Source organism: Clinocottus analis, unplaced genomic scaffold, assembly GCF_023055335.1.
Source record: "Clinocottus analis isolate CAN_PGR_092001 unplaced genomic scaffold, fCliAna1.0.p SCAF_1, whole genome shotgun sequence".
Lineage (NCBI taxonomy): Eukaryota > Metazoa > Chordata > Actinopteri > Perciformes > Cottidae > Clinocottus > Clinocottus analis.
In genome coordinates this window covers 6615770-6632500 of record NW_027175820.1, presented here as the reverse complement: position 1 = coordinate 6632500, position 16731 = coordinate 6615770, and the positions used below count along the sequence as shown (strand labels likewise).

At 42.0% G+C, this 16731-nt stretch overlaps 2 protein-coding genes across 3 annotated transcripts in view; both read left to right on the top strand.

Moving 5' to 3' along the window:
* vps33b (VPS33B late endosome and lysosome associated) overlaps positions 1-650 on the top strand; it is an 11582-nt gene extending 10932 nt beyond the window's left edge. The window contains exon 24 of the mRNA XM_068578380.1: positions 411-650. Coding sequence (XP_068434481.1) covers positions 411-490 — 80 coding nt within the window. The 3' untranslated portion in view covers positions 491-650. The remainder of the gene's footprint in view (positions 1-410) is intronic.
* An 891-nt stretch (positions 651-1541) lies between these two features.
* On the top strand, positions 1542-14737 carry prc1b (protein regulator of cytokinesis 1b). Of its 2 annotated transcripts, XM_068578368.1 has the most exons (15): positions 1542-1664; positions 1776-1908; positions 5880-6002; positions 6095-6328; positions 7558-7728; positions 7807-7956; positions 8060-8207; positions 8299-8435; positions 10224-10319; positions 10396-10542; positions 10643-10753; positions 10871-10984; positions 12619-12798; positions 12912-12946; positions 14392-14737. In XM_068578368.1, the coding sequence occupies exons 1-15, from the start codon at positions 1654-1656 to the stop codon at positions 14438-14440; spliced, it is 1839 nt and encodes a 612-aa protein (XP_068434469.1). In that variant the 5' UTR covers positions 1542-1653; the 3' UTR covers positions 14441-14737. The 2 variants fall into 2 exon arrangements, with proteins under 2 accessions (XP_068434469.1, XP_068434460.1); XM_068578359.1 differs by lacking the exon at positions 12912-12946.
* The last annotated feature ends 1994 nt before the right edge of the window (positions 14738-16731 follow it).

Genomic DNA, 16731 nt, shown 5'->3' with positions numbered 1-16731 from the left:
GTTTCTATGTTTCTCTTTTTTGTCAATAGAAAAATGAATACATATTGAACCTGCTTAATAACTTTCCGTATACTTTAATTGTTAGAAATTGTCATTGCCATTTTGTTATAGACGTCTTTAGTTTCCTAATAAAGCAAAGACAATCTCTATTTTAACTCATTCATAAGTTATTTATTAATGTAACTTTAATGTATATAAGTGTCTAATTGTACACATTTTCTTAAATTTTCCTGTTTTTCCTGTACACTGACTAAAAGACTCATAAGTTATATTAAGAAATTAATTGTAATTAATTAACTGGAGTTGTACTAATGCCGTGAATTTCTTATGAAAGTACCTGGCATTGTAAGTGATTCCCTTGTTGTCGGGCAGAATGACCGTAAATGGCATGCATACTTCTCTGTTCCCAGGTTATAAATTCATCGTGGTGACGACCGCCATCACAAACAGCTCCCGGCTCATCGAGTCTTTGCTGGGCAACCACATGTGAAGGCCCAACATGCCGATGGTGGACTGAACCCAGAGACATTCCTGCAGCCGCTGGTCACCGTTCCCGCCAGCACGCCGACGCTTACAAACGGGAAACACACAGCTGACAACGAAAGAACTGTAAAGATTTAAATTAATTGAATAAACGTTTTAACATGGTTGACACTTGACATCTATGACGGAAATAATTGCAAATAATTAACGCTGTACTTGCGTGACTCAGGCCTCAACGATGTTTCTGACCCACTGAAGTGTTATTCTGAGCAGTTAAAATAGCACAATCTTCAACATGCAACATAATGCAACCGACAAGGTGTCGCCTCACGCTCTTGGTGATAGGTGGTAGTGAAGCTGCGGTCGCCTCCACCTTTATCACCCTGAGTAAAGAAACCAGCACATACCGGCAATACATCATATTTATTAGTTAAACACTGACATTTTACTGCCCTGTGATGGACTGGCGACTTGTCTAGGGTGTACCCTGCCTTCGCCCTTTGACAGCTGGGATTGGCTCCAGCGCCCCGCGACCCTAATGAGGATAAGCGGTTAAGATAATGGATGGATGGATGACATTTTACTGCAAAATCCATAATTTAAAAAAGTACTAATAAACGTATTTTATTTACATATATATTTTAATACATTTCTGAATTTCACTACTGTATTGTATTTCTTACCTTTTTGCCCAAACTATTTTCATACTTTTTTTTTTATGAATGCAAGACTTTAAGGAGCATATATATATATAGTGTGATATAAGTACTTATATTTTTATATGAATAATTCTTCAACCATTGGTCTGCTGTACGTTATTACAAGTCTAAAATTAACAACCGCCCAATTGTGTCAAAGTGCCGCTGAACGTCACCGCACCCTCCGCAAAACTAGTGCGTTTGTTTTCTATCAAGAGGCGCTCGGCGGTGGGCGGTTCACCATCGCTATTCGATAGCGGAACTCCACCAGCGGCCGACATTGGCCGAGCGCAGCACGCGCTCCCGCGGACCGAGCCAATCAGAGAGCATAACGCTGCGCTGCGCGAATTTTGAACCGTCAAACGGACACGTACCGGGAGCAGACGGAGCGGCGAGTCTCCGGGACAGCGTTCAGTCGTTTTAAACAGATTTAAACTGGTTTGAACGGCTCATAGCTCGGTGGGATATAACCATGAGGAAGAGGTGAGGTTTTATTTTCTGTTTTGTGAAACACCAATCCCTCTGTTCGCTTTGATCAGACACGAGACTTCTGTGTTTTCTGTACTTTTTTTCAAACGTCACTCGACCGTCCAGCGAGGTGCTCGCGGCCGAGGCGGTGTCGTGCCTGAATAAAGCGCTGTGTCAACTGAAGGACATCTGGGAGGAGATCGGCATCCCAGAGGACCAGAGGTTGCAGAGGACCAACGTGGTCAAGAACCACATCAAGGTGAGACGGGGAGCGTTTATCCGGAATGTAAACCAGAGGCTGCGACCCAAACCTACTGTGATCTGAAGGGGTATAAATAGGTTTCGTGTGTGTGTGTGTGTGTGTGTGTGTGTGTGTGTGTGTGTGTGTGTGTGTGTGTGTGTGTGTGGGGGGGGGGGGGGGGGGGGGGGGGGTAGTATTGTTAATCAATAACAATCAGTCTCCTCTGGCCAAATGAATCACTTAACTATAGCACCATTGCTTGTCTTTGTTTGTTTACATCTTTGCACTGTTGTTTTGTTAGTTAATTTAATATTTTATTCTATTTTTTTGTGTATGTATTGTAAGGGACCTGGTGACATGTAACGTTAACGTCGTATGTTATAAGTGGTATTGTGTTCACAGGAAGAAGTTGATCTAGATAAGAAGATTGGTTATTGCAATTACTGGGTTCAGGAGGTCAGTGGAGGTCTCATGACCTGTGTGGCTGTGGAACCTGCCAATCATACTAAGCAATCTCTAAGGGTGGGAGGGACACACCTGTGATTGGCTCGGCTGAGTGAGTCAGGATGTTGTTGTTTGTGTTACGAGCCTGTTGAGAGTGAGTCTGACCGGAAGCAGAGGGTAAAACACGTTGAGAGGACGTTCAGCGGTTTTGACTGGCGTTTGTTGTAGGCTCCGCCCACATTAGTCTGTGTATGGTCTCCAGATAAATCACAATAAACAAGATGACATCTCGTAGCTTTACTGCTCAAGGGTCGCTACAATACTGTGCATTTTTTAAAATATACAATCATGCTTTACTTGTATGTATGAATGCTGCTTTAGCGAAACAATTTACTTTTTCAGGATTAATAATAAAATGTATATCGATCTTACCTCTGAGTTTTGGGACGAGAGAATCAAAAGCATGTTCTGCAAAGCCAAGAAACGTGAATATAGAAAGGAAAAAATTGCACAATACATCTGTTTTAAGATATATATTGTGTATTGTATTGTGTTTTAAGATATACGATCTTTCTGTTCCAGGATACAACTACGCTAAAGTCCACAGACAACTGTTTGTATTGATTAGATACTGTTACTAGATTTAATTGGGCTGATGTTGATGTTCTGCACAAATGAGATGGTGTATAAATATACATCGATACCAGAGCTCCTATGATGAACCAACGTGTTTTAATCCCTCTCTAGATTTTACTGGTGGCTTATGTAAGAAGCATCTTAGAAATGTCCACAACACTGACTTACCATCAGTAATGAAAAGGGCTCAATCTTCTGTGAAAATGTAAATCCTGTTTAAGTAAACCAGATTGCTCCAACAGACAGAAACTAATAACATGTGCAATTACTTTGTTAGAACAATGCAAATAAAGTTCTATCTGTGCAAAAAATAACTAGTATTTGGCAAATAAATTACTTATTGTGGCTAAAAATAACCTGTTTTGCACTAAATATATTTTCAAGATAACCATAACGTTCAACCTGTGCAAAACTCATTGATGAAGGAGCGATTTAGTTATATTAGTTTTATAGGGAGAGAGTTGTTCCAGATCTTCAAGATCTGTTCTCACATCATGACTTCCTGTACGAGCGCTATCAATTCTGCCGAGAAGGAATAATTTATTTCATACAAAATTGTCTAGACATTGAACATCACACAGCGCAGCCAAGCTCTGTTGGTCTCACATAATGTACACATACTGTATGCAGAATGGATCACAGAAGGATTGTGTGAAAAAATAGCAAGTCTACAGCTCTCTTTTTTGCAAGTGGTACATGTTTGTGTCGTTAATGCGGAAAACATTGTGAAAGCCGCTGCATGCCGTGCAGTTCGTAACATTTATTTAGCGCTTAAGAAACTTTGGGATGTGTTGAAAGCGCTCATAATTATATGACAGTGTTAATGGTACAGCATACATATCATTATTGTAGAACATGATGATGGGTGACTTATGATAAGAAGAATACAGAGAATCATCAATTTGTTTCACTGCTTCACTTGATTGAATTTGTCATTATGAATAATAGATACATACTGATTCACCCATACACATATTCAGACTCCTAGTTATATGGTAATCTACACACACATACATGAATATACACATATATAGTACATGATACGCACATACGGTACATATATCCTCATGTATATATTCATTTGTATGCTACTGCCAGCAGTCACATTAAAATAATTATAATCTGATTGATTTGGGTGATGAGGCACAGGGGATACATTTAGCCGATACATTTTCCCAACACTGACACATTTACTTGTCTGATATTTTGCAATGCTTATTTGACTCTAGACTGACCAGCGGAGGCAGCGGGAAGTGTTGCTAATATTCGCTACGCTTTGAATGTGAACGCACCATTAGACTTTACCATCAATATGGGCTTGAATTCATCATAGTCATAATCATCTCCTGTTTGTCAGCAGAGAAAGGAGACGCTCTTTCTCTGAGAACATCATGAATTTGCCGTTCGACTTTTCTCCCTTCTGAAGAGGAGCGGGCACGCACAATTATCCTGAGGACTGATGTCTGGGTCGAATGATTGAGACCATTTGTGTGCATGTCAGCCTTTCGAAGAATCAACATAGCCTGACGTCAATCATCTCAGTAATTGAGGATGGATAATGGGACATTTGATCGACTTTGTTGAACCAGGTACGAAAAATAGGGCCCTGATATGTGAGACCAAGTACGAAAAATAGTGCCCTGATATGTGAGCCATCACATTGTATAATTAGTGCCTGCAGTGAGCTGCTTTCCTCTAAAATATTTTTAAAACAGGGTTGTGGATTTGATACGGCTGCTCTCAATTCATGCTCAATGTTGAGCTGATATCTATATTCTGTTTTGAGAGACGCAACAGCAGAAAAGACCTCGTGGATATCTTACGGAGGCGTTTAGTAAAACGCGAAGAATCGGTGAGTGGCGCGAGCGTAACCTGTTAATGGCGTAACATAAATATTTCCATAAATATTTCCATTTCTTATGTTCAGAGGGAGTGTGTTGGTCCGGAAACCACAAGGTAGCTGGTTCCTCCCTGTTCTCCACAGTTTACATGCTGAAGTGTCCTTGAGCAAGACCCTGCGTCACAGCAGCCCACTGATCTTTCATTACTAAGGATGATGAAATGCAGAGAATAATCCCTGTGGGATTAATAAAGGATTATTAATAAATAAAAAATTACTCCACCTGTAATACCTCCGTCGTGCCCAACAGTTTGAGAACCACTGTCCTAACTAGGGGTGTCACGATACCAACAATTCACTAGTCTGTGCTAATACCAGAAAAATAACACGATTCTCGATACCACTTTTGATACCATGATACAGAAAAAGATTCCATGTACTTAAACTTGAAACATTAACTTCTTTATGGAGTGAGTCGTCCCGCCTGATTTTCATCTCTGTTGAGAGTTGCATGCCCAGATCTGACGGTGACTGCCTCCGCCCACTTCAAAAACTGTCAAAAATAAGCATGTTGTTGGAGGGACGCGACAGGGCGTGACAGCGACTTTTGGGGATTTTGCTCGCAGAGTGATGTAAAAGCGTCAACAAGTCGCGGTGGGACGATTGCTGCAGCCGCAGTTGCCATCTTTTGTTTTCCGAATGTAAATGTCAACTGGAGCACTTAAGAGTATACTGCCCCCATCAGTTCCAGAAGAGGCGTAGCGCCGATGCCAGCTGTTTGACGGTACGTCAACATAGGCATTGTCCATGTTTTGATATTTTAGTATCGAAAGGTACCGTAAGTATCCGTTCTTGCGACATCCCCAGTCCGAACGCTACAAATAAAGCAGCATCTAAATACACATGTTTCTGCACCTAGGACTAATATTCTTGTGCATAAAGTTAACTCCAAATATATGGTGGGATTGGATAGACATTACTTAAATAAAGTACGTATCTCTTAGTGGATTTCAATATATCCACAACTGTTGGCACAATGCTGATTCACTTCGTTGTCTTCCTCTGCCAGAGTTTGCTTGATATGATGATAAAAGAGGAGGAGTCTCTGAAGACAAGGCTCATCGGCAGCATTCAGAACTGCAGGACCGAGATAGAGAAACTCTACCTGGAACTTCAGCTGCCCGTGTTTGAGGTAGCGCCCACTTTAGAGCCCACTCTGTTGCATCATCGTAGTGACTAGCTGGTTGATGAGGATTGCACTCATTCTCTTTTTCCTGCGTTCAGGAGGAGACGGGTATCAGTGTGCTGCAGCAGGAGAAGAACATCCGCACGCAGGTGGAGGCTCTGATGACGGAGAAGGCTCAGCGGATGCAGCGGCTGAAGGCCCTGCTGGACCAGGACCAGGACCTGTGCGACCTCTTGTGCTCCGTGCCGTATGGCATCGTTTTGGACTCTGTCCCCACGGCAGAGCAGTTGGAAAGCTTCAGCCAGCACGTGGCCAACCAGAACGCAGAGAAGGTGGGAGCTTGCTTTGTGGCGCCTGTGTCTGTCATGAGTGGAGAGGCGGGGTTTCCTCTCGAGCAAGGATTCTTAACCTTTTGGACCTCGGGGCCCAACTTTTCAAGTACAAAGTGGCCCAGGACCCATTCAAATATTAACATTGTATTGGTTTATAAACTACTGCGACCCAACCCCGGATAAGCGGCTGAACTATGCGATCCCCGGCCTATGGTTAAGAATCACTCCTCTAGAGCTGTTGAGGGAGGCGGGTGAGAGGGGAGCTTTGTAAAAGGTTTGTCTTTTCCGGTCCCATTTTTACACATCGGGAACTTTCACCAGGGAACTGTTTCAAGGAACTCATTGCGTTTCTACTATGGGAACCAGAGCCTAGATTAGGTTCTAGGAACCAGGGTCTAGATTAAGTTCTAGGGTCCAGGATATAGATTAGGTTCTAAGGACCAGGGTCTAGATCCGGTTATTGGGACCAGGGTCTAGATTAGGTTATAGGAAGCGGTGTCTAGATTAAATTATAGAAACCACGGTCTAGATTGGGTTCAAGGGATCAGGGTCTAGATTGGGTTTGAGTGGCCAGTGTCTAGATTAGGTTCTAGTGGCCAGGGTCTAGATTAAATTGCCCTGACCTTTTTACCCCTAAAAAGACCCTTGTTGTTGGGAGAGTACTATCTGAAACTCCAGACACTCTCTGGGTGGGGTTTGCAGGGATGACCGTCCCTGATTGGAAACGCACACATACCCACACACAGCACGGCTGCTTCAATTTGTGTACTGCTTCATTTATGAAACAGGAAGTTTAGGACGAGATGAGAGCATTTATCTTTGTTTGATAACATGAGAAGTAAAGTTAAGCTTAGCAGAGAGTCTTTTTTTAACCATCAAACACTCTGATTATATGCTGTGCAGAAGATGCTCGTAGTTTAATTTAGCAGAAGGAACCTTTTAGTTCATCACATGTTTTTACATGAAACCAGATGTTGAAAGGGACATTTGAGAACTGTCACACTCGTTGACGCTTATGTGGACCGTCCTCTTCTAAGTGACAACAACTTGGATTGTAAATGCATCACTTAAGGAAATCTGGTTTTAAAAAAATAATATATACAACTTTGCCGCTTCTGAAAGTCATTAAAAGCGTGCAGGATAAAAAAAAGTCTCCACTGCCTCTCAATCTGTACTGAAATTGGGGGCCAGTTTTCTAAAATTAATCCCGAATGCTTTGGTGGTTTCAGGCGAGGCGATACGCCGAGTTCATGGACCTTAAGAGGCGGATCATCGTGCACATGGGGGAGCTGGACCACGTCCCCGAGACCAGCTTCGAGAAGGACGTCGTCTGTGAGGACGAGGACTCGTTTTGCCTCTCGAGAGACAATATCACATCGCTCAAACTGCTCGTTTGTCAGGTGAGGTGTGACCCGGAGCCCCTGAAACACAGGACTGAAGTTTGATTCTTTTATATGATCTGCGTGTCGATCCTGCAGCTGGAGGAACGCAAGGCGCAGAACGAGGCGGCATGCGAGGCGCACCGGGAAAAGATCCAGCAGCTGTGGGGCCGACTGGGCGTCCCTCAAGAGGAGAGAGAGGCATTCAATGAGCACATGGTCACGTCCAGGAAGAGGAACCTGGAAGCGGTGAGAAGACTTGAGTGCTAAAACCTGGTTCCTGAGTTCTTTTTGTACTCTGTTCTTTTTTTCTTTTTCTTTTTAAGTTTGCACTTTATTTGTCTGTTTTCAGCTTCAAACTGAAGTTAAGCGTCTGGAGGAGCTCAAACTGCTCAACATTCGCAACGTGATCGACGCCATCCGCTCAGAGGTTGCCGTGTTCTGGGAGAAGTGCTTCATCAGCACCAACCAGCGCCAGGCTTTCGCTCCGTATTTCAGCGGTGGGTTGTTTTGTTTAACGTTGTCCTCGTCAGAAGAATACTGGGCTTTAGACGAGCGCTGAGACTTTAATTTGTAGTTTTGTTTTTTTAGAGGACTTTACTGAAGAGCTGCTGGGTCTGCATGACGCGGAGCTCCAGCGCTTGAAGCAGCAGCACGAGGACCACAAGGAGCTTTTCGACGGCGTCCACCAGTGGGAGGACAGCTGGAGACTCTTCCTGGAGCTGGAGGTAAGTTAACGTGACAGGAAACGGAACCGCTCTCTAAGTCCCACCCACAAACAAAGGCCGGCCATCCATAGTCTCGCTACCCGGAGAGATTTCTAAAATGTCACGTTTCTACCTAAACTCCCGTGGAGCTAACATTAGGAGAGCATGTTAACAGAGCTTTACTGGATGTATTTTAATGATTGTAATGTTCACGCAAATGCTTTTTCGCAACGCTTTTTTCTGTGAATTTATTCCCTCTACTTTATGTGGCTAATTTGCTTCATTCACTTTTTTGCATCGGAAAGGGGCCGTGACTTATCTCTGTGGCTTATCTCCGTAAAAACAGTTACTACTTCCGCCATCCACCATTGAAATAACCACTAGTTCTGCTACTTCCACTAGTAGTGGAAGTTGCATAAACGCCGGTACACAAACACCCCCGTATCTCGGTTCATAATATTATTTGTAGGCACACACAGTGTCAACTCTTGCAGGAAGAGCATCTGAGTGAAGCTGCGCTACTTCAGGTGGACTGGCAGCAGTTTGATTCAGCAACGACAGGACGGCAGTGATGACAGGTGGAGCTTCTTGTTGCTGATTATCCTTCGCAACTTAACATCACCCGTGAATGAAGAGAATTTTGCGTCATTTGCGCTGCCTGGCTGAAATTTGCGTTCACAGCCATTCGTATCTGTGCATTAACTTTGCATGCTACTCGCACAAATAATTTGCAAAAATCATGACAATACATATTAAAAAAAGGAAAACTTATGAACACAAATAAATTCTTTGAGAAATGTTCCTACATTTTGGGACATGTCGATGATGATTTGCAACAAATAGCATGTATTTACTCCCAATGGGTAATCTGATGGAAAATACACTGCTCAAAAAAATTAAAGGAATACTTTATCTGTGAAAGCACAGGGCGCCAGTGGCGGACATGACATTCTGGAGTTCTACAGCAAATGCCAATTGAGCTCCACGGTGCTGAGCAGTGACCACAGGGCCCACTACAGGACGTTGCACCCCAAGGCCATTCTCATGAAGTCTGTTTCTGATTGTCTGGCCAGAGACATTCACACCAGTGGCCTGCTGGAGGTCATTCTGAGTAGAGAGTATTCAGGCAGTACCTGGAGGATGAATGACCCTCACGATCACCTGACCTAAACCTGATAGAACATTTCTGGGACATTATTGTTGGGTCCATCAGACGGCGCCAGGTTGCTCCTCAGACTTTACAGAGCTCACTGATGACCTTAGACCGATCTGGGAGGACGTCGCACAAGACACCACCTGTTGTCTCATTAGCAGCATGCCGCGACGTTGTCAAGCATGCATGCATGCAAGCACATGGCGGCCACACAAGATATTGAGAATCATTTTGAGTTTCAGAAATTGATCATAATTTTTTCACTTAGATTTTCGGGGTGTCTATGAAATCAAGCTCTCTGTAGGCTGAAACTTGTAGTTCCACCAAATTATGTGGCATCATTTTGTTCCCAAGACATTAAACTATCTATATCTGTATAGATATCCAACATATACTGTATTTTTCACATTGAGACCTGATGTGTTTTCAAAGTGTTCCTTTAATTTTTTTGAGCAGTGCAGAATCTATGACTCTAGATTGACTGTAATAATATACTGCTTAATGTTATGCTGTAATGGCCGTGGGGGAGAGAAAATTGTGGTTTTCAACAGGGACATTTATGTCCTTAAGGGGCTGCTCACAGTTTATGATATCTATTGGGAGCTGAGGTTAAATGGTTATGGTGGTAATCTGTCTCTTTCATCTTTCTCCCACAGAAAAAAGCCACCGATCCGACGAGATTTACCAACAGAGGAGGGAATCTCCTTAAAGAGGAGAAACAGAGGTCTGAGCTGCACAAAAGTCTCCCCAAGGTAAGACAAGGTGTCTCTCACTTCCTGAACTAACGTCTGAGCATTTCACAGCAACTTGTATGTTTTTTGTTTTTAGCTGGAAAGAAAATTAAAAGCCCAGATCGACGCGTGGGAAAGCGAGCAGGGTCGTGAGTTCTTCGTAAACGGGGAGAAGTTCCTGCAGTACGTGGAGGAGCAGTGGGAGCTGCACCGAGTGGAGAAGGAGAAGGAGAAACAAGAGCGGGTAAAACCGGCCGCCGCGCTGCTCATTCTGGGCTCACGGAGCCTTGTGTTTCTGCTGGGGGAGATGTGCGTTGACTCGTCTCTTCACAAACTCTCTGCAGCATCTGAAGAAGAGCAAGCAAACGGAGGAGGACATGCTGTATGGGACGGCGGTACGGACCCCCACCAAGCGCAGACTCCTCGGCACGCAAACCCCCAATAAATCACGAAAGGTCGGCAAGAGGGGGATTTAACTTTCACGCTTCATGCTGCAGCTTCTTGCTTCCTAACAGATGTGTAAGGCCTTCAGTCACCGTTAACCCGCTCCTCCTTTCTGCCTCTCCGAGCAGTGTAACGCGACCTCCAGCATCTCAAGCGCCACCTCTAACAGCACTAGCCGCTCCGTCTACGGTGGAACGGTCTGCCGCTCGCCTGGGCTCCGTCCACCTTTGTCGGCTAACAAGGTTGGTTTTAATTTTCACGATGAAAGACAACGGCAATAATCGATTTGAGGTGCACAGACTTTATCTCAGGGATCTTGTGTCCTCATACAATGAGATGGTGGAAAATGCCAGATCTGACTATATTAGTACAGTAAATAAGAAAAACCCTAAAGTGTTGTTGACACGATCAATTTTCTTCTATGTCCTGCTGCTTCAATTACCCCTGTTTTTTGTGAAGCTGACAGCAGTGCATTGTTAAGATTTTTCACTTACAAAATTAGGATGATCAACGAGAAAATCCCTGCTCTTGTGTGGAACCCCTGCTATCATTGGGGCGGTCTCCAGCTTGTAGTCCTCATTAAGTCTGTGGCTCTTGCTTATCTCGACACTGGTGTCCAAGATGAAACCCTCTTCTTGCTCATCCGACGTCTTTCCGTGTAGGCTCTTTGTGAAAGTGTTTTATGTAATTGGCCCTGAAGTTACCTAAATAGTTAACCTCTCTCATTCTACAAGTGTGTTTCCCAATTTAAGCATGCCGTAGTGGAGCCTATACTTAAAAAGACAGGCTTAGACCCGACTGACTTCAGTAATTTCAGGCCTATTTCAAAGCTTCCATTCTTGTCCAAAATCCTAGAGAAGGTGGTCTCTGAACAGTTGTGATTATTCCTGGATCAAAGTAACATCCAGACATTTCAGTCTGGTCTCCGTAAACATCACTCTATGGAGACAGCCTTACTGAAAGTGTCCAGTGACATTCAGATGTCTGCTGATTCGGGTAAATGCACTGTTCTAGTTCTCTTAGATCTGTCCTCAGCTTTTGACACCATCGACCACCAGATCCTGTTGAATAGACTGAGGGATGAAGTAGGACTATCAGGGTCAGTTTTACATCGGTTCTCGTCATACCTATGTGGGCGTAGCTTTAGTGTCACAGCTAACCAAATAAGGTCTGAGTCAGAAGATCTGTTGTATGGAGTCCCTCAAGGTTCTGTTTTGGGTGCTGTATTATTCTTGTTGTATTTGATCGCCTTGGGAAAAGTCATCCAGAAATTTTCTGATGTTTCATATCACTTATTTGCTAATAATATCCAGGTTTAATGTTCTTTCAAGCCGACAGCTCCAGAGGCTAAATTCCTTAGTTTATTGCTTGGTGGAGATTAAACAATGGCTAAGTGATAACACCTTGCAGCTAAATGTGGACAAAACAAAAACATTGGTTATTCCAGGGATCAACCAGTGACTTGGGCCAATCTGTTAAACCGAGCCTAAGAAACCTGAGTGTTGTATTCAACAAAGATATGTCTTTAGTGCAACACTGCAAACAGCTGACCAAAAATTGCTTTTTCCAGCTGAGGAATAACTCTAAACTTAGAAAAATATCGTCGCAAAATGATTTGGAGCTGATCATCCATGCATTTGTGTCTTCGCGGTTAGACTACTGTAGTCACTACTGGAGTCACAAAATGATGTTATTTACAGAAAAAGTAATGCTTTTGTTGTTTGTGGGGAAAACACTGGAGATGGATATTTTAATATGCCGGTTCTTTATTTTGACTTCTCTGTGCTCCTTTTTGCACATGCTTTGGATTTCACCCCTCGGTCTCAGTGTTTCCTGACATGACGGTGTGTGTGTGTCCGTGCGTCCGTCTTTTCAGGGTCCAGCATTGCGGACGCCAGTTGGCAGTAAGCCCCCCAACCCACGGCTGCAGGGCTGCAACAAGGAGAACGAGGCCCAGCTGAGGGGGAGCCCCCTGGGCGTGGTCACGCTGACCCCCGCGAGCCCGCAGCATCACCTCAGCATGGCCTCTGTTGCCAGCACCTATTCTGAGTTTGTGGTAATGTAAACTTTTGTCTCTAGTCTTTTTGCCTTCCCTTTGTTTCCCTTGTTTCTGTGCAAGAACACATTTAAGCGTGTTGGGAATGCTGATGATGTAAATTTATGTTTTAGAGGGACTTGGTCAACACCCACTGCGTTCAGTCAAGGTGTGTTCGGAATCCTAAAACTGTGTGTTAGTCTGACTAACCTCTGTTGCTGCTGTTGCCGCATTCCTCTGATCACCTGCAACTTAACCTGCTGCTTCAGCTTTATCACTCAGTCAGCATTCAGACCCAAATCAGCCCTGCAGTGGGAAACATGCAACGGGAAAGTCCAGTTTGGCCAGTTTGAGTGACAGATCATGGAATCCGAGGGATGCCATACAGCCAGCTGCTGGGTGATAATTATAATAATACCTTTCATTTATATAGCACCTGTTTCTTTAACGAAGTTTACAAAGTGCTTCAAGAGAAACAGACAGACAAGATTTACAACAAATAGAATATTAAATTAAATAACGAAAACAGTAGTGCAAAGATGTCGCCAACAAAGAAACAACGGTGTTATAGTTGAGTGATTTATTGTAAAGCGAGGCAACACAACAACCGTGAGGTGCAACAAAAGCAACACAAACAAACATTTAATTACGAGTAAAAAGGAACAGTAGATGGCACGTTAAGAGGAGCGCACTGGGGCTCAAGTCGGTCTGAACGCATCCTCCGACACGCCTGCATCCTTCACTGTTTTGACCACTTCCTGTCTCTCCATCTGACCTTTTCTTTGGCCTCTGTCTGTTTTACCGAGCTGAAGGCGTCATGCGTGGATTTACCCCAAAACACTCTGACTGTCTATGTTTTGATAAAGAGAGGCAGATTATAAGCACTATTGTTAATATAGCGAACATAATTACTGTGTTTTCTCCCTTGCAGCCATCACAATGAACACTATTAGTGTGAAAAAGTGAGAACACTTTTAAAAGCTGATTTTGTGATTTCCTTTAATTGGAAAACTAAAGTTGTATCCAGTGAGCCAGATAACAAACTAAACAAAACACACAGAAGATAAATGTAATGTTCAGATGCAGATTGATAGCAAAATGTTTTAATTAATGAGACGCCGGCTTCTATTATATTCAATGAAGAAAAGTTTTATTATTGATCTTCTACTGCATTTTAATCGCGCGGCAATTTCAAGCATTTCAGTGAGAGTTTGTTCAATAGCATCCTGGTAAATGTAGGAACACTGATATAAAATAATTTGATACTTTACTGTGTTTTTTTTTAACAAAAGGGGGGGATTTCTGCAAGTAAAAAATAATTTTATGGATCACTTACCGTCCTTACTATTAGAGATTATTTACTTTATCCCACACAAATATTTCTGGCTTATCCGAGGTCAAGAGAGGATACATTGTCAATAAAAAAGCGAGACTTGTCAATAAGAAGAGTTTAAAGTTTTCTCACTCACTCACTCACTCACTCACTCATATTTATTGTTATATATGTACATATTCACACACTAACGGCCGTCTTTTCATAACAATGACGAAACGTTGTGTTTGTTTGCCGCTTCCTTCTTCTCATCACATGAAGTGTCTTCTGTGTCTTCGCAGCGAGACCTGTCCAAGGCCTCTAACGCCAAGATCCAGCACGACATCCTGAACTCCACCACCACCCTCTGACCTCCGCACGCTTTTATAAGTACATGAAGGTAATAATATATGAAGTGCTACATCGGCGATGAACTCTGTCGATCTCCCACTGTCTGTTCCACAAAAAGAATAGTCTGTATCGTACGTTAAACTAACACTACTTTGGCTCTAGGTTTCGCCAGTTATTGAGATGGAATAAATGGTGTCTGCATTTTGTACAGCATATTTTTTTCTTTTTTTTTTCTCAAAGAAACAAAAGAAATTCTAGCTTTCTGATGTTATGCAATCCAGATGTATTATGAATACTTTTCCCTTTTTTTCTTCTTTTTTTAGAATATATATATATATATATATATATATATATATATATATATATATATATATATATATATATATATATATATATATACATATACATATATATATATATATATATATATATATATATATATATATATATATATATATATATATATATATATATATATATATATATACATATACATATACATACATGTGTTCAGCACATCACAAAACTTTTCACACTCTTCCATCCATAAGTTTATTTTATTTTGTATTACATGGATGTACCTGTGTACATATTTCTGTATTGGCTGTTTTCTTCACGGTGACTTCCTGTTTGACAAAGATGTTGGTTGTTTAAACTGGATGTTATTAAAGTGCTCTATATTGTTGCTGTTTGATATGATTAAATCACATGGATTCAAAACGTGAGTATGGCTCCTAAGGTGATTCATTTTCAACTATAGCTCACCAGCCTACTGTGATGAGTTTTTACATAATTTAGCAACAAAAAAATTGTGACTGGTGAACAATGTCTAACTTCACTAAAACACAGTTTCTATGATAACTGAATTGACTTAATCATGTCGTGTGTGTGTGTGTGCATATATATAGTTCGTGCAATAAAAAAATATATAATATGCAAAACCAATTATAATATATGTAGTGTATTTATGAAAAATAATTACATTATAAAATAGTTATAACTTTTAATTATTAAAAAAAAAACTCTAGAGCAATGCCACCCAGAGAAACCACATCAGCAGATAATGATTCCTGTGGTGTTCTGGGCTGCGTAAATTAACTCCAGTCTTGTCAGAGTTCAGCCGCATGAAGTTGCAGGTCATTTAGGTTTTTATGTCTTAAAGACACGCCTGAAGTTTAGCGACCTGTTGGATTTCATCTGGCTTAATCAACAGATATAGTTTAGTATCATCAGCGGTGCTGAATGCAGACAAGTCCCCTATCTAATGCAACTATAAGGTCATTAGTAATTGTCACTAGTGCCGTCTCTGAGCTATGGTGCTTTCTAAATCCTACCTGAAACTCTTCAATAAACTATTGTTATGTAAAAAGTCACACAACTGGTTTGCGACTACATTCTCCAGTATCTTAGAGAGGAAGGGAAGGTTAGAGATAGGTCTGTAGTTAGCCTACACTTCTAAATCGAGAGTGGGCTTCTTAATTACAGCTACTTTTAAGTGAAGGAGTAGACTGGACATAAAGGTTTAAGTGAAGGAGTAGGCTGGACATAAAGTTTTAAGTTAAAAAGTAGACTGGACATAAAGAATACAAGTCGGGTGTCGTTGTCTCCCGTCACACTGAGATAAGACCTGGTCCGTGTTAATATTGTCCTCACCTTCCAGGTTGAAGACTTTTCTGTTTGAGGTTGCTTTTAATTGAGACTCAACTGCTGCATCTCACGAGTGCATTTTATTTCTTAAACTGCACTGCAACTTTTATTCATTTTATTTGTATTTGTTCTTAACTTTTAATGTTTTCCGAACTGTTTTAAAAACTGCTTTTAATGGTTTTATGTGAAGCACTTTGAATCGCCTTGTTGTTAAAAAGTGCTATACAAATAAACTTGCCTTGCCTTCACGTAACCGGTCCGTGGCGCAAAACAGGTTTGGGACCACTGGACTAGAGGATGTAGAGGCAAATGCATAATATTGTGATTCTCCAAACCTGCACAGTCACCAATGTCGGTCTTGTAATGGAAGACCACGTGGAACAAAAGGGAACACTGGGTACCCACCCATCCTAGACCTTTCGTCTCTTGGTCCTTGATTACAAAGAAGTCACAATCTCCTTTGCCCTGGGAATTTCAACACCCCGTCAGTTCACGAATTGTTTACGACCCCCCCCTCATATGCATACATAGGAGACAGTCCTTTGACTATTCCTTCACTTCCCCTCACACCGTCTGCTTCCAACATCACAAAGAAACATTTAATGAGTTTAACATTGCAATACTATATTTTCCCATTACAGTCT